Source organism: Urocitellus parryii, chromosome 6 (assembly GCF_045843805.1).
Source record: "Urocitellus parryii isolate mUroPar1 chromosome 6, mUroPar1.hap1, whole genome shotgun sequence".
NCBI lineage: Eukaryota > Metazoa > Chordata > Mammalia > Rodentia > Sciuridae > Urocitellus > Urocitellus parryii.
Genome location: NC_135536.1, coordinates 193,897,050 through 193,915,228, shown reverse-complemented (window position 1 = coordinate 193,915,228; position 18,179 = coordinate 193,897,050). Strand labels below are relative to the sequence as shown.

Genomic DNA, 18,179 nt, shown 5'->3' with positions numbered 1-18,179 from the left:
AAGCAGTTTTCAGTAAATCAATTGAAATCCACAGCTGTTGTTTGGAAATTTCTTTCCTTAAGTTACTGTGATTCTCAGGAGACACCCAGAAACTCTCCCTAATTAGTGTACTTAATCATACCTTATATAAGTCAGACAGGCAAACCCGATGGATAAACTAAATTACTCATGGAATAGTCAACAGTTCTTGGCCCCAGCATTTAATTTTACAAACCCAGAACAACAATACTTGACAGGTTATTTTTCGTTATAGTTTTTGCTTGTCTGATCTCAAATTTTCTTGTGTAGCCACTGACTGTTCATTTCAAATGGAAATAGGGGTTGTGGATAATGTTAGACTACCACAGAGCTCAGTTTACCCAGTGACTTGGGGAGCAATGATTAGGGTTAGGTTAAGGGGATGGAGAGGATAGCAGCATTAGTGACTGCTGAGCTGGCCTCTGATCCTTATGCTGCATGTCCCTAAATTGTGCATGTTATAGTTTTTCAATGTTCTTATTGACGAGCTAAGAAATTTGTGGCAAACTGGTTAGAGACAGTATGATTCAGTGGTATAAGTAAATAAGTGGTGGGGAATAAAATGCCTCAGAAACATTTGATAACATTTTGTTGGTAATGAAGTCTGATAAAAGGATTGGGGATATATGTAGGTCAATAGTAGAGCCCTTGTATAGAAGAACAAGGCCCTGAGTCAGTTCCCATACCTGCAGAGACAAAAAACAAGTCTGAAAAAAAATACTGCAGTCCTAGCTCTGCCATCCAACATCCCTGTGGGATCTTGTGAAAAGTTATTTAGCCATTTCCTTCTCTGCAAAATGGAATGGTAACATATGCCTTGGAAAGCCATTGTGAGTAACACTGAATGTTACTCATAATGGCCCTCCAAGGCATATGTTATCATGTGAGATGCTTAACACCATGATGCCACAGAAATGATCGCCTTCCTTCTTTTTATTAACTTAGGAAAAGCATAATATTTAGTTGGTCTCTTTGCCAATTTGGATTTACTGGATAGCCCATCTCTTACTCTTTTGGTGCTGCATCACTTTTCTTAGGTTCCCAAAATAACTTTTTACTCAGAGTAAAAAATTCAGAGTGGACATTGGTATTGTTGATGAAGATCTTTTTCTTTTGGATAAGGAGTACTTACTGTCCATCTGACTAGTGAAGAATTCTACCTAGTTGAAAATTCTTAATCATTTTAAATTTTATCATGGATATGCTTCTGTTTTTTTTTGAATAATATAGATAACAGATGAGATTGAATTTTTATAGCATTGAAAGATACTCTAAATTACTATTCTATATTTAAAGTAATTACATAAAATATCTTAAATGTAATCCTAGCTTCAAGTGTGTATTGTTGCATTAGTGCACTTGATTAGTATAGCACAGGACTCTTCAGTAGAAGTGTTTCAGACAAAATAATGGTGAGAATGGCTTAAGGATCTGTTCACATTGAAAGACTGAGTTTGTTTTTGATTCTGATTCAATGAAAAGTTCTCTACTCTAGTTCTTTTCTATACTGGGCTTAAAAGATCTTTGTGATTTGATTGTGGTCTATCTGGAAGTGCATTAGTGGCAACTTTCCATTTTAACAGTATATTGGGGGAATCTCTTCATTGTAAACTTCAAAATAATATTTACACAGGCATGTCTATGTTGTATTATTTCTGTTCAACTGTGTAAGCCTTAATATTTTTTTCTTTCTGTGATACTGGGCTTGAACATAGGGCCTCACACATGCTAGGCAGGTGCTGTTCCATTGAGCTGCACTCTGACCCTTTTAATTTTTGAGACAGAATCTCACCAAGTTGCCAAACTGGCCTTATACTTGTGTTCCTCCTGCCTCAGTCCCCCAAATAGCTGGGATTCTAGGCATACACCTTCATGCCCTGTTGAAAGTCTAGTCTTATAATCAAGTATGCTGTGAAATTCTTGTGTTATATTATTTCTCCTTTGAAGATGGAGTGTTCCAATTTCATATATCCTCCAAACTAATTTAAGATGTAAAATAAGAATGTAAGCTATCTGGTTACAATCTGCAATTATTAACCTTTAGAACTTCAGGGTTCTGGTACATGCTACGCCTTCTCTGTCATTCCTTTCTTGACTACTGACTGAAAATGGACGAGACTTAGTGTTTGTATGCTGGGCGCTTACCTTTTTACTTTAAAAAAGGATTCTCTATCAAGTTAGAAGGTGTACTCTCTTAGAAGCAGACATGCGTGGCAAGTAAAACAAATGCTTATTTATAATTTTTGTTTGTTTATAACTAAGATTAAGTAGAGAACTGGACATAAAAGTGCCAGTCATTTGTCCTCTGGAATTAGTTATTGAATATATTAAAATTATTATTTTTTTTTTTTGGGGGAAATACTTTCTTTCTCATGTTGGCCATTTTCTTTAGTTTAATGATTTTGGAGATTTGCTCTACTTTGAATTTTGCTGTCATTCCCTCTTGGTCATTGTGGTTCTATATAACTGAACGCTGAACGTACCAAGATTTGTCCATGTCTTAAAAAACTTTGTCAAATCTGTTCCTAAAATAATGAAATAGGAGAAATATAATGTGTCTTAAATAATTATACTGTCCATGTTTGGATATACATCTTTATCATGTTTTACCAGGATTTTGTGTTAGCACCTTTCTAGAGAATTAATTACCTGTGTTCCTAGGCGTTGTTGAACTTAGTGAGAATAAGTTGGTAGCACAGAGACTGCACAGGGTTATGTGTACCTTGTAGCTTGTTTGTTTATCTGCCAAGGTCAAGAGAAAGAGCCTTTTGTATGTATAGACATAGTAGACATTTCTAGGTTTCTCAATATGCATTTGAACATTGACTTAGCACCAATGACATGTGCATTTCTGGTTTTGACTGATAATATGATAATTCCATATTGAGATTATCCTGGTGTAAATTCTCTATTGAAAATTAAGCTTAAAGTAATAGGATTGCATTGAATGATTTTAAGATCAAAGTGAAAGAAATTCTGAAATATGGTAGGTTGAATGTTTATTCAGTGTTTATTCAATGCATTCATTGAACACTTATTATATGCTAGGCACATTACACTATACTGAGGATTCAGCTTATATTTCATAGCAAAGTATAAGGCATAATATTGAAAATATAGATTAGTTTTCAAGTTAATGTTACTGATCACTGAATAGTTTTTTCCACTCAGTTTTTGAGATTTAGCTTATGTTTGTCACCAGAGTAGGAAAATACTGTATAGAATGTAGTCTAAATTGTATTTTAAAATAAAGAGATGTTATTACTCATTGGATGGTTTGCCATTCAATTTAAAGATAACTTTTGAATGACCCAGATGAAAACCCAATTGATATGTAGCTAGATCAATCTATTTTTGTACTTATGAATCACTGCTCTTTTTAAATATGAAAAGTAGAAAATCAAACCTGAACATACTTTAAAACTTTTGCTTTCAATTTTGCTTATATCCCAGTAACAAAGTTACAAGGAAAAGAAAAACGCAATGGCTTTGTAATTTCTCTCCCCTACCCCCAAGATTGACCCAGTGCCAATTTTTTGCTTTAATCCCTTCCACTCCTTCTTCCCCTTCCTGGTTTTTACTTATAATACCTCCTCCACCACCTGAAGGCCATTTGCATACATAATGGCCTCTTGAGCCTAAATATAAGAATATTGATACTCTTCAATAACCATAGTTCATATGTCAACATCAGTAAATTTAATATTGATAGAATACCTTTATTTATTGTCCACATTGTAATTTGTCAATTAACTCAGTTATGTATATTTTAGAATTTTTTCTCTACAGTACAGGATCCATTCTAGGATCAAATATTATATTTAATGGTCATTTCTCTTTAGATTCTTTTAATCTGGATAGTTTATATAGAGTATCTTTTGTGACAATGACCTTTTATTTTGACATTGATAGTTTTGAAAATACAGTACTCCTGAGATTGTGTGTTCCGAGTATGCTTTAAAAATCATATTGAGCCACATTTTTTGGGGGGAATACGATTAATTAAGGTTATTTTTATTTCTCTTCTTGACTTAGGTTTATGTCAGGGAGAAAAAACACCCCAGCATATCTTTAAAATACTTGTCAGCTTTTACATTTTACTATCAAAATTAGAGTGGAATTTAGTCTATATTTAATTTATACAAAGTGAATATGTAAAATAATGCTATAGTCTAGAATTCCTGAGTAATCGTGATTAGGGTTGTTTTTAGAGCTACATATTTTAGGTTTGATTGGCATCTTTTTCCTGCATTTTTTTGTCTTCTTTTCTGGTAGTATTTTGCCACCTAGTGGACGTGCATGTCAGTCAGGATATGTCTTGTGGACCCAACTGAATGCCAGATACATCCTAACATTAAAAAAAAAAAAAAAAAAAATAGAAGGTTTGAACTTTATTGGTGACATGGAATTCTTTTTTTTTTTTTTTAAACCTAAAATTGAACCTAGGTACTGAGGTACATCCTGAGTCTTTTTTATTTTGAGATAGTTCTAAGTCATTGAGGCTGATATGAAATTTGTGTTTCTCTGCCTCAGCCTTCTGAGGTACCAGGTGTGCACCCTGCACTCAAGGACTTGGAATTAAAGAACAGTGCTTATCCTATTACAAATGAGTTTAGTATACATGAAATTCTTAGTAAATGAAGACTTGGTATATATCTTAAATTATAATCCACTGAGTGTTAAAAATTCATTGTTCTTTTTCAATAAAATACTTTTTATCTTTATCTTAGAAAAATATGTTTTAGTAGAGTTTTCAGTCAGTCAGTATTAAAATAATTGTTACTGTGTGGTTTAGTGTCAAAACATTTCCCCTGCCCCATGGTTTTACTGTTTTCCTACTTCTTTCTAAGCAGAATGTAGGGGAGTTTTACAATGTTGTTTATATAGTCCAGGCTTATTCTAATTTAATAGAAGAAAAACAGATGATAAATATTAATGAAATGATTTGAAGGAAAAATGCCAAAATAGGCTGAATAATTTAGGTTTATCATTTGAAGAGTTCTTATCAAATCACAAGATAAGAACTATTTGTGCTTTCCACTGGGGTATAAATAAAATACAGAATTTTATCAATATTAGGGTTGGCAGTCTTGTGTTACTAAATATGAATAAAATGCCTTATACTCTGAAGTATTTAATATGCACATTTTAAACAGGGCCTGAAACATTTCTGTCTTGAGATTGGATGTTCTGCATAATTAATGTGAAAGATGAATTTTGAGGTTTTTAATTATACTGATTTATGATAAAGAATATTGAGAAAGTATTTCTGAATTATAGCATGCAATTATAATGACATTTTCATGGAGAAATGGATATTTTATAATGCTTTTATCTGTCGTCATTCTTTCTTAGTCACTAATGTATAATCAGGATGAGTGGGTTAGGAGAAAATTTGGATCCACTGGCCAGTGACTCACGAAAACGCAAATTGCCATGTGATACTCCAGGACAGGGGTAGGTGATTTATTTCCAGATGTTTCCCCACAGCCCTTCCCTTCTCCCCTCTGTTTTGTTTAGTTTAAGGATACCATTTCAACTTTGTTATTTACATTCTCTCATTAGATTAAAATTTTTTTCTTAAATGTGATATTGCTTTATATCAAGTGCAATGAAGACGAGGTGGACATCTTTATGATATGAAAGAATCAAAGATTCACATCAGAGGAATCACTGATTCAGACAGAAGGCAGAATATTATTTTAATAGTCTGTTACTTTAAAAAGAATTTCTGGATGGACGGTATAGGAGTTAGGAATAGGTGACTGTATTATATGTAAGAATCTTTGGTATCCTTTAAGAATATGTTGTAAGTTTCATGTTTTGGCATTTAAAGGTTACATTACTTTCTTTTTCCTGAATGAAATTAGAAGCTTGACAAAATCAGAACTAAAATGCTGTAATCTGTGTAGTACTGCTCTGTAATTTTTAAAATATTTGCCAAAGCTAATGTTAACTTTAAAGTAATAGTTGAAAAAATAAAAAAATCTGTAATTCATAAAGCTTCATCATTAATAATAAGTGCCTGTTTTTGTTATTATTTGTTAGTTGTTTACCTCTACAAGGTAAAGATTGTTCCTGCCTTCCAGGTGAGGGAACTGAGGCTTGCTCTTCCCAAGGCCACCTGGCTAATAAAAAGGTGCAATTGAATTTAGCTTTGCATGAAATTCTACTGTGTTGTGCTACTTCTCCATTAACAATGTTTTCATAGTTCCTGTTGGCTGAGTTTAGTTCCTTTACACATGAAAGTAATAGTGTGTGGGGGTTGTCTCTGCTTATAGCTCTTGTGGCAGGTGTGACATGGCTTTTCTCCTCTCTTGTTAGTCTTACCTGCAGTGGTGAAAAGTGGAGACGAGAGCAGGAGAGTAAATATATTGAAGAATTGGCTGAACTGATATCTGCAAATCTTAGTGATATTGACAATTTCAACGTCAAACCAGATAAATGTGCAATTTTAAAGGAAACAGTAAGACAGATACGTCAAATAAAAGAGCAAGGTAATACAAAGTAAGAAAAACTCTAAAGTCTTTGGAAGGAGTTTGTGCTGTGTTGATTTTTGTGTATGGGTGGGTTCAGAGGACAGAACCCAGGGCTTTTTGCAAGCCCCAGCCCCTGTATTTGCTGTGTTGCTACTTTTTTTTGGGGGGGGGGCGCACTACAAATGATTGAGGCTAGAGGGTACGATAATGGACAAAAGCTTTTTTTTAGGAAATAGTTAACAAAGAATTGGAAGGCCAGTGTCGCTGTTAAAAGTTAACTGCATGGGAGTTTGGGTTGTGGCTCAGGGGTAGAGCAGTCGCCTAGCATGAGTAAGGCACTGGGTTTGATCCTCAGCACCACACAAAAATAAATAAAGGTATTGTGTCCATCTACAACTAATTAAAAAAAAAAAAGTTAACGTCATTTCAGGAAGCCAACGGCTAGTACTAGTGGAAGAAAATTTAGGTATCTTCTGCTTTCCTGAGTAAATACGAAGTTTAATATTTTAAATTGTGGCATTTTATTATCAGGAAATATTCTGTATATATATATATATATATATATATATATATATATAAATAAAATGTGGGCATGCCTGTGTGTGCACGCGCGCGTGTGTTTTCTGAGAACCGTTTGAAGGTATATTTAATCTACAGCTGATATCTGTGCTACGCATAGTGCTGCCTTTTGTCTTTCCAGGAAAAGCTATTTCTAGTGATGATGATGTTCAGAAAGCGGATGTGTCTTCTACAGGACAAGGTGTTATTGATAAAGACTCTTTAGGACCACTTTTACTTCAGGTAAATATAAAATATATTGCACTTTGGTTATAACATAAAGTAAAAAAGATAAAAAGAAAATTTTGGTTAGGAAATGAGAACATGTAGAAAACATTTCTTTCTGTGAGAACATAAATCAATGTTCAGAATATAATAGTAACAATTACAATGTAACATAGCTCAGGAGGTCCTGTCCCCTTAATAAAAATGGAGTTGCAAACTGATATAAAACACACACACAGGGCTGGGGATGTGGCTCAAGCGGTAGCGCGCTCGCCTGGCATGCGTGCGTCCCGGGTTCGATCCTCAGCACCACATACAAACAAAGATGTTGTGTCTGCCAATAACTAAAAAATAAATATTAAAAAAATTCTCAAAAAAAACCACACACACACACACACACACACACACACACACAGAAGTAGGAGAGAAATGGTAACTGTAATTTCACAAAGTATTTTATAGAGGCAATATTTGCATGCATTTTAGTTTAGTCTTGTGCATTTTTGCATATTTGATCATATGGCATACAGTTTTTATTTTTCATTTTTCACTTTTTTTTTTTTGTACCACTGGGGATTGAACCCAGGGCCTCATCATGCCTGCTGGGCAAATGCTTTAAAACGGAGTTGACAACCCCAGCCTTCAGGTTCCATATTCTTGATAAATTTATAACATTTAAAATATGCATTGTTGCGTGCGGCCCGGGTTCGATCCTCAGCACCACATACCAACAAAGATGTTGTGTCCGCCAAATACTAAAAAATAAATATTAAAATTCTCTCTCCTCTCTCTCTCTCTCTTTAAAAAAAAAAAAGGGGGGGGGCTGGGGATGTGGCTCAAGCGGTAGCGCGCTCGCCTGGCAAGCGTGCGGCCCGGGTTCGATCCTCAGCACCACATACAAACGAAGATGTTGTGTCCGCCGAGAACTAAGAAAAAATAAATAAATGTTAATAAAAAAAAAATAAATAAAATATGCATTGTTTTTTGAGTAGTTGTCTTAGATCTGATCACTCTCAACACAGAGTGCTTTACTTCAAGGCAGGGGCTGATCCCTTCATCAAGTTTACTTGTCATCTTGTTTTCAGCTAGTTTGTTCCAACTGCTTTTTATCTGCTCAAGTTTTTGTTTCCTCTCTAAGTTTTTATTAAGGAATAGTATGTTAGTTTCTGTGGTATGATTTGATATCAAATGGAAGAGAGGAAGGAACGGAGGATGATTTTCTCTTTTAAAAGCTCCTTTGAAAATGCAGTTCTTAAAAAAAAATAGGTTATACATTAATTGAGATTTATGTGGATACTACTTATCTTTTTTCCTCCCAAATTGTTCTTTTTACTCTTCTTAAGTCCTGTAGTAATGTTGTTAATGTTAATAGAATTGGTGGCTTATGCTTGTTTGTAGTTATTGTTAGCACCCCCCCCCCCCAAATGTTTGCAAGTCCTACTTAGTAATAAGGCTGTTGTCTTAGTCTTGTAAGGCTACCAAAACAGAAGATCGCAGACTGGGAGGCTTAAACAGCTGAAATTTATTCTTGCAGTTTTGGACGCTGGAAGTCCAAGATAAAGGTGTTAGCAGGATGGGTTTCTCCTAAGTCCTCTCTCCTTTGTTTGTCACTGTGCCTTCATGTGACCTTTTCTTTTTGTGTGTATCCTTGGTATTTTCTTCCTCTCTCCTTATAAGGACACCAGTCATATGGGATTAGGATCCCACCCTTATGACCTCTTTATTCTTAATTACCCCCCCCCCCCTCAAAACAGTCACACTGAGGGCAAGGACTTCAGCATATGAATTTTGAGGGGATACAGTTTGGTCTATAATAGGTATTAACATATTAATTAATAGGAATTAATAGATGTTAACATCCCATTTTAGGCATTGGATGGTTTCCTGTTCGTGGTGAATCGAGATGGAAACATTGTATTTGTGTCAGAAAATGTCACACAATACCTGCAATATAAACAGGAGGACTTGGTTAACACAAGTGTGTATAATATTTTGCATGAAGAAGATAGAAAGGATTTTCTTAAAAACTTACCAAAATCTACAGGTAGGCTCTTAATGTGATTTTCTAAATATTTAAACAATTTTTAAAAAATGATTTCTAAGAAAATTGAATATACTTTTTAGAAATGTAGGGATTAGAGGTAAGTGGTTAATTAAATTTTTAGATATGGTCTCAGTAAATTTCATGGGGTCAAAATATACAGTGAGGGGCTGGGGGTGTGGCTCAGCAGTAGAGCACTCGCTTCGCAGGTGCAAGGCCCTGGGTTCGATCCTCTGCACCACATACAAAAAAATAAATAAATGAAATAAAGGTATTATGTCTGATTACAACTAAAAAAAACATTAAAAATATACAGTGATATTTCTGTTGAAGTTGAAATTATTCAAATGTTTTTTATATTACCATTCTAAAATGTTAGCATAGGCATTACCATGGAAAGTATATGTAATGAGAAAACATAGTTGAATTTTTTTGGGGGAGGCAGAGTCTTGCTATGTTGCTCTGGTTGGCCTTAACCTGGTGGGCTCAAGTGAATCCTCCAGAGTAGCTGGGATTATAGGTCTGCACCATCATGCCTGGTTTATCACTTGAATCCCTTTTTTCTTTCTTTTGTGTTTTTCCCTTGTTTTCCTCCTTTCTCCCCTTCCTTTCATTCCATTTCCCCTTCCTTCTTCTTCCTTTCCTTTTTTAAAAAATATTTTTAGTTATTTTTTATTTAGTGATTTTATTTTTTTAATTTATTCTTTTATGTGGTGTTGAGGATTGAACCCTGTACTTCACACTTGCTAGGCAAGCGCTCTACCACTAAAACTGCACCCTAGCCCCTTTCCTTTCCATTTTGAATCCAGGGTCTTGTGCATGCTAGGTAAGCACTCTGCTACCCGTAGCATGAATTCTTGATGATACTCTTGGATTGAGTTTTTAGATTTTTAAAAAGTTATTTCCACTTATTTTTCCAAAGTTAATGGAGTTTCCTGGACAAGTGAAACCCAGAGACAAAAAAGCCATACATTTAATTGCCGTATGTTGATGAAAACAACACACGATATTCTGGAAGACATGAATACCAGTCCTGAAATGCGCCAGAGATACGAAACAATGCAGTGCTTTGCCTTGTCTCAGCCACGAGCTATGATGGAGGAGGGGGAAGGTAAGAGCAATCAGATTTATGATATTTATGAAACACAGCAGCAAACTTGGAGCGTATGGCTTCCATTGCTGTAAATAACTTCATACTGTAGTTCATGTCATTGTTCACCTGTAATAGATATGTCCCAAGATAAATAGAATCCTTATTTGATCAAATTTTTGATTGTAGATTTGCAGTCCTGTATGATCTGTGTGGCTCGTCGCATTACTACAGGAGAAAGAACATTTCAGTCAAATCCTGAGAGCTTTATTACTAGACATGATCTTTCAGGTAAAACTGTATGTGTGTGTGTGTGTGTGTGTGTGTGTGTGTGTGTTTTGTATGTTTTCATTTTGGAAATTGTTAAAAAGTTAACTTAGTGTACATTATCATTTTAATGCTTATATCCTTTGTGATGAATTGAAAAAATTTTTTTTAGTTGTAGATAGACAAAATATTTTTATTTATTTTATATGGTGCTGAGGGTTGAACCCAGTGCCTCACACATGTGAGGCAGGTGCTCTACCACTGAGCCACAACTGCAGCCCCGTGATGGATGTTTTAAGTATATTATATCCTGTGTTTCTTACATAGACCTAAGGGAATTAATTTCACTAAAACTCTTGGCATTTGTGTTGAATCTATTTGTCACTTAAAATCCCCCAAGCAAAAAAATTAAAAAGCAAAAGTAGGGGCATCTGGCTTTTTCTCCAAGCCTTATTTTGAATTTTATTTAGAGAGCGGGTCTCACTGAGTTGCTTAGTGCTTCCATGTTGCTGAGGCTGGCTTTGAATGCGCAATCCTCCTGAGCCACTGAGATTACTGGTGTTCACCACTGTGCCCAGCTCCAAATAGCATTTTATACCATAAGTTAGTATTTCTTTAGCTTCAAAATTATGTATTAAAAGAAAGAAGTTTTCAAAAGTACAGGTAATTTAATAAGAGTTATTATATAATTATTGGCATCAAAATGAGCTGCAATCTTTTTTGTGTGTGTGTATGGGGGTACTGAGGATTGAACTTAGGGACACTTCATCACTGAGCTAAATCCTTAGTCCATTTTATTTTTTTATTTTAAGGCAGGTTCTTGCTAATTTGTTTAGGGCTTCACTAAGTTGCTGAGGCTATTCTTGAGTTTGAAATCCTTCTGCCTTGGCCTCTAGAGTTGCTGAGATTATAGGTTTGATCCACTGTGCCTGGTTGAGTTGCAGTCTCGGTCTGCAATGTGGGACTTGAGAGTTAAAGACATTACTGTTGAGAAGGTACATTGGGGAACAACTTAAACTGGTAGAAATATTACTTGTGTTCATCTTCAGGGTTGCTCTTGTGACCATTTAACCTCTAAGTATGATGTGAAGTGTTTGTCATACCTGCATCATCTCAGAGATTGGAAATGGAAGTCTGGCGATATGTTTGGGTTATTGTCCAAGATCATGGCTAATAAGAGAATTTGCACTGTGTCTGCTTGACTTAAAAGTCTATAGTTTTGGCTTTGTGTAACACTGATTTTATACACCGATTGTGAACCCTCAATAAATGATTTAATCAAGTGGAGTAGTTTAAACAAAGCATAGCTCTGGCTATTATAGGTGTGTGTGTGTGTATCATATATCTATGTACACACATGTAATGCACATATCATATTTTATAAATTGTTATTTTTACAGTCACTTGATCTCCTTATGTCATGCCCAGTTGTCTTGAGGATGCTTGGTATTGATTATCACAAGTGAAAGAAGTAGCAAAAATGAAATTTGTGTTTTGAATTGTCAATATGTTTACATCAATGGATATTAATTTATATTGGAAAATTTTCTCTGTATTTACTTGCCTTCTAATAAATATGGTAACAGGCATTTTTGTGTTATTTTAGAGTGGGCCTTTCTCTACACTTCTTACGATTTGGCTGATTTAATTTTCTCTCTAAATAACTTAGTAGCATCTTTAAAAATTATCTAGTGCTTTCTTTTATTATAAAAGCAAAATACGTTTATTATAAAAATTAGAAATCACCAAACAATAAAATCAAGTCCTTTTGTCTGGATAATAATATTATGTAGAACTAAGAGTCATCTTTGCAAATTATAATTGGTGCCTTCCAGTTACTCTGTGTTTTACAGCAGGTTTGTTGGCGCTCAACAATTTTTTTTTTTTTACCTACAGAGATATTTTCTCCTCTGTCCCTGATGTGTTTCATTCAGTAAAACTCTTTCTGAGCTTCTATTATATGTTTGATGTGTGTCTCAGGGCTAAGCTCAGAGGAAGTGTTTGAGGACAGATCTTTCCTATTTTGTGTACACAAGGCACAGTTATTTACTGTTTCCTGTAATGTATTTGATCTTTCTTCAGAGTCATGTCTCCCCCATTCCTTTGCACTATTAAGATTTTTTTTTTAATATGGAATGCTTCACAAATTTGAATGTAATCCTCACACAGGGGCCATCCTAATCTTCTCTGTGTCATTTCAACTTTAATATGGGTGCTGCCAGAGCAAGCATAAGGTTCTTTAGTCACCATTAAAACTCTGAATTTTAAGAATAGGGAGTGTAGTTCAGTGGTAGAGCCTAGCATGCTCAAGGCCTTGGGTTTGATTCCCAGATTCTTGGACTACTGATTTTATCTTTGTTAGCTCATTTTGCATTAGTACCTTTCTCCCCTCTAGTAGCTTTCCCAGAACTACCTTTCGCTATGAATTTCTGTGAGTTTTCTCAGTTTAAACTTGGTTTTCTTCAGCATGTTTTCTATTACACATACAGAGAGAATGAATCAACGGAACAGTTTGGAATCAACTTATTAACTACTTCTTACAAGTATTTGTACCTCTTTAGTCATGATTTCCACATTTTTAGGATTTGTAGTCATACGGTGGTGAATGTAAGAGGTCTCCTTGTTCTGATTATTGCATTTTTTAGTAAAACCTGCACAGAATAGATAGGCAGGTATAGGTAGTCTTGACATCAACATGAGGTTCAATCGTAATCTCCCAATTTTTGACCATGGAACACATTTTTTTTTTTTACCAAGATCCATGTCATAGAAGTTGATCACCCATTTTTTGCTCTGGACATCCTGGGTAATTAGTTTGAATTGTTAAATGCAACTTCATTGTTCTGCAGATTTATTAAGTTTTATTCTCCCTGAGAGCTTCCATACCCTCTCCAGACACTTACCATCTTCCCCTTACCTTGATGTATTTGCCAAACTGGAAGCTCCTCAAATCTTTTGTTTTTAGGACACACCCCACCTCCCTTGTGGAATCAGTGGAAGTGGTTGAAATTTCCAGTCCTGTAATCACTTTGTCCTGTTAGTGACCAGCCCCAATCCAAGGCTATCTAGGAGTACCATACTAAATCACCTTATTAGAATAGATGCAGATGATCAGAGAAACTCCTTATGAATCATTAAAATGTTCAGAAAGACTCTTAGTAAGAAATTCAAGAATTTTAGGAGTTTTGCATCAGGAACAGGATTAAGACAAATACATATCATACCCCACAGCAGAATGTGTAGATCGATGTGAGAGTATCCTGTAGGACCATGCTCTTAAGGAGAAAAGATGCATAACAGAAACTTGGACCAGAGAAAGTAAAGATCTTGTATTTCATTCTTTAGAGCTAATCAATGGCTAGGCAGTGTTAAATACTTGTGGGTGGGATTTAAAACTTTATTTTTTGTACAATAGGGAAGGTGGTCAATATAGACACAAATTCACTGAGATCCTCCATGAGGCCTGGTTTTGAAGATATAATCCGAAGGTGTATCCAGAGATTTTTCAGTCTTAATGATGGCCAGTCATGGTCCCAGAAACGTCACTATCAAGAAGGTAAAGATATTTGGGGCTGATTCTTGGTTTCATCATTATGTTGGGTATATGTAAAGCACTACACTTGCACCATGGTGGTCATCTTGTGGGCGTGGGGGAGAGAAGTGAACATACTTAGATTTTGTTGATAATTTTACTAGAGTTGTTACATACATAGAGGTTAACCTGGAAAAAACCTCTTTCACTGGTTTAAAACCCTTTGCATTGATATATACAATTCCTTCCTCTCTTCTCCTTATGTGTACTTGTTTTGCCAACTGTAGTTAGTAGTAATAGTATATTTTTCCTACAGCTTATATTCATGGCCACGCGGAAACCCCAGTGTATCGATTCTCGTTGGCTGATGGAACTATAGTGACTGCACAAACAAAAAGCAAGCTCTTTCGGAATCCTGTGACAAATGACCGCCATGGCTTTGTCTCAACCCACTTTCTTCAGAGGTAATGATGAATTACCGAGTATTTGCATGTTAAATGCAACCATGTTTTCAGGATGCTTTATTATTACTGTAAGAAGAGTGGAAATTTAATGAGAGAAAAACCAGGCAGGCTGTTGAATTTGGTGAGGTGAGTTAGATTCATAGATTCTATTTCCTTTAGGGTTATATTTTATGTAAAAATGAGTATTTAAAACATTTGTTATTTTTATTCTTTTTAGGTATACTGTGACACATTAAATTACATATGTGTAGCATCCCATTCTACAAATGAGTATTTGTTTACTAACTAAATACTTCCTAGTCAGAAGTAGGGTGGGAGGGCTGGTGCATAAGAGCACATAAAACCAGATTACCTCTGATTACCTTTCTTTCTTTTTTTTTCCTCTCTTTTTTTGGGTACCAGGGGCACTTGAGCACTGAGCCACATCCCAGCCCTATTTTGTAGTTTGTTTAGAGACAGGGTCTCACTGAGTTGCTTAGCATTGTGTAATTGCTGAGGCTGGGTTTGAACTTGCAGTTCTCCTGTCACAGTCTCCTGAGCCGCTGGGATTACAGTCGTGTGCCACCGTGCTCCGCTGATTACCTTTCATTTCTAAGATAATATATTACATTGCTTTTAAGAAATGAATTTAAAATTGGAAGGTACACTTTAAGAATAAAGGATAATGACTACTGATGTTGTTAACCTTCCTGTGTTGTTCATTTACTATTATCTTGAGCAGTTTGCAAGTATTTCCAGGTAAACTCTGGATATGTAGCAACTCTAGTAAAGCCTCTGAGGTTGCAATTAACATAGCTGTTGCTTCCTCACAGTGGTATGGTGCTATGATTTATTTAGACTCTTTGGCTTATTAAAAAATATGTTACTAGGATAATTTGTGACCAGTGTCTAAATTGGATTTGTCACCAGCTATAGAGTGGTGCCTAAAAGAAGTTATGTTCCTGGACACTTCACTTTCCCTAAATCTTACTCAGGGCTTCAATGCATGCCTGTACTTTTTAGTAAAAGTTTGATATTCTGTTTCTTTGCAGAGAACAGAATGGGTATAGACCAAACCCAAATCCTGTGGGACAAGGCATTAGACCTCCTGTAGCTGGATGCAACAGTTCAGTAGGAGGCATGAATATGTCACCAAACCAAGGATTACAGATGCTGAGCAGCAGGGCCTACGGCTTGACAGACCCCAACGCCACAGGGCAGATAAGTGGAACGAGGTATGGGGCTTCCGGTAACATAGCCTCATTGACCCCTGGGCCAGGCGTGCAGTCACCATCTTCCTACCAGAATAATAACTATGGGCTCAATATGGGTAGCCCCCCACATGGCAGTCCAGGTCTTGGCTCCAACCAGCAGAACATCATGATTTCTCCTCGAAATCGTGGGAGCCCGAAGATGACATCACACCAGTTTTCTCCTGTTGCAGGTATCCATCTCAGCATTTTCTTTTTTCTTTCTATACCATTTCAATTCTTATACAGCGAATTAGTTTTATAATAGAAACCTTGACGTAGCCTTTTGTTTTAGTCTGATAGCACCTCTTGTTTTTTCTCCAACAAATCCAGGTGTGCACTCTCCTATGGGGTCTTCTGGCAGTACTGGGAGCCACAACTTTTCTAGCAGCTCTCTCAGTGCCCTGCAAGCCATCAGTGAGGGTGTGGGCACCTCCCTTTTATCTACTCTGTCTTCACCAGGCCCCAAGTTGGATAACTCGCCCAATATGAATATAACACAACCAAGTAAAGTTACCAGTCAAGATTCCAAGAGTCCCCTAGGTTTGTACTGTGATCAAAATCCGGTAGAGAGCTCAGTGTGTCAGTCAAATAGCAGAGATCACCTCAATGACAAAGAAAGTAAGGAGAGCAGTGGTGAAGGGTCAGAGAATCAACGGGGTCCTTTGGAAAGCAAAGGTCATAAAAAGTTACTGCAGTTACTGACCTGCTCTTCTGATGACCGAGGTCATTCTTCCTTGACCAACTCCCCTTTGGATTCAAGTTGTAAAGACTCTTCTGTTAGTGTCACCAGCCCCTCTGGAGTCTCCTCCTCAACATCAGGAGGAGTGTCCTCCACATCCAATATGCATGGGTCACTGTTGCAAGAGAAACACCGTATTTTGCACAAGTTGCTGCAGAACGGGAATTCACCAGCTGAGGTAGCCAAGATTACTGCAGAAGCCACTGGGAAAGATACCAGCAGTACTACTACTTGTGGTGAAGGAAATGTCAAGCAGGAGCAGCTAAGTCCTAAGAAGAAGGAGAACAATGCACTTCTTAGATACCTACTGGACAGGGATGATCCTAGTGATGCGCTCTCTAAAGAACCCCAGCCCCAGGTGGAAGGAATGGACAATAAAATGAGTCAGTGCAGCAGCTCCACCATTCCCAGCTCAGGTCAAGAAAAAGACTCGAAAATTAAGACAGAAACAAGTGAAGAGGTAATTTTATTTTTTCCCTATATTCCAGCTCAGTCATCTGTCTTATCATTTCTGTTAGAATTTGTATACAATACATTTTATTTCTTATTTTCTAATTTAAGATTTATTTAAGGAAAGTTAATAGTGAGCTTTCATTTCTTTATAATTTTTTGGACATCAGTAAAATATTGCAACAGAGAAATATACGTTTCTTCTGAAATGTGACTGATTCTTTAAAAAATATTTATTTAATATTTAATATTTAGCTGTAGTTGGACACAGTGCCTTTATTTTAGTCATATTATTATGTGGTTCTGAGGATCGAACCCAGGGTCTTGCACGTTCGAGGCAAGCACTTTATTGCTGAGCCACAACCCCACAATCATGACTGATTCTTTAATGGACAATTTGAAAATTTGTCCATTAAATTTTTTTTTTCATGGAGGTGTTGAGATGAGTAGATTGGGCCACCAATGGTATGATAGATCTAATCAGAAAAAAAACAAAAGACTTTTGATTTTTATCAGAGTTTTGAAGTTTCATGTACATGATCATATTCTGGGTCAACATTTTCCAGCCTCACTGGAGGAACCTTGCTCTAGGAGGTGTAATATGAACCTGAGCAAAGGCAAGACTTGCCAAAGTCTTCTGGTTAGAGTATGGATTTTACTTTGTTTAACATATTGTTCACCAGATTTATTGACCAAAGCCTTTTTAAAGATCATGCCCCAAATTATCTTGTTGAACATAAGCATGTGTTTATGTGTTTACTGTTAATCATATTTGTTTATAGAAGGTATGTGTAGAGCAGACCTCTGTCAGCCAAGGGGATCAGTTCTCTCCTAGTGACTGCTGGAAAATATCTTCCAGTGTGAAAATTAAATGCGTAGCCTAAGGGGAAAAACAATGCTCTATTGAACACCCCAAATCAGTAATTTTTCTCAGTGGTTCAAATTGTTCATAATTTTAAGGAAGAAGATTAGGGGTGGGAGAGTCATAAGAAAACAACCTTTAAACTGGGCCTAATAATTTCAGGTAATTATTGTATTTCATTTGCTCCTATCTCATGTGTTTTCTTCTGATATATATTTGTAG

At 36.1% G+C, this 18,179-nt stretch overlaps 1 protein-coding gene and 1 non-coding gene across 2 annotated transcripts in view; one reads left to right on the top strand and one right to left on the bottom strand.

Moving 5' to 3' along the window:
- Positions 1-18,179, top strand: part of Ncoa3 (nuclear receptor coactivator 3) — a 123,324-nt gene that overhangs the window by 84,724 nt on the left and 20,421 nt on the right. The window contains exons 4-13 of the mRNA XM_077799731.1: positions 5,374-5,475; positions 6,343-6,515; positions 7,198-7,298; positions 9,150-9,324; positions 10,244-10,432; positions 10,601-10,702; positions 14,094-14,234; positions 14,527-14,674; positions 15,706-16,097; positions 16,237-17,105. Of these exons, the coding sequence (XP_077655857.1) occupies positions 5,393-5,475; positions 6,343-6,515; positions 7,198-7,298; positions 9,150-9,324; positions 10,244-10,432; positions 10,601-10,702; positions 14,094-14,234; positions 14,527-14,674; positions 15,706-16,097; positions 16,237-17,105 (2,373 nt within the window). The 5' untranslated portion in view covers positions 5,374-5,392. The remainder of the gene's footprint in view (positions 1-5,373; positions 5,476-6,342; positions 6,516-7,197; positions 7,299-9,149; positions 9,325-10,243; positions 10,433-10,600; positions 10,703-14,093; positions 14,235-14,526; positions 14,675-15,705; positions 16,098-16,236; positions 17,106-18,179) is intronic.
- LOC113184344 (U6 spliceosomal RNA) lies at positions 12,803-12,905 on the bottom strand. The gene has a single exon (XR_003300982.1). It is a non-coding gene; the product is annotated as a U6 spliceosomal RNA (small nuclear RNA).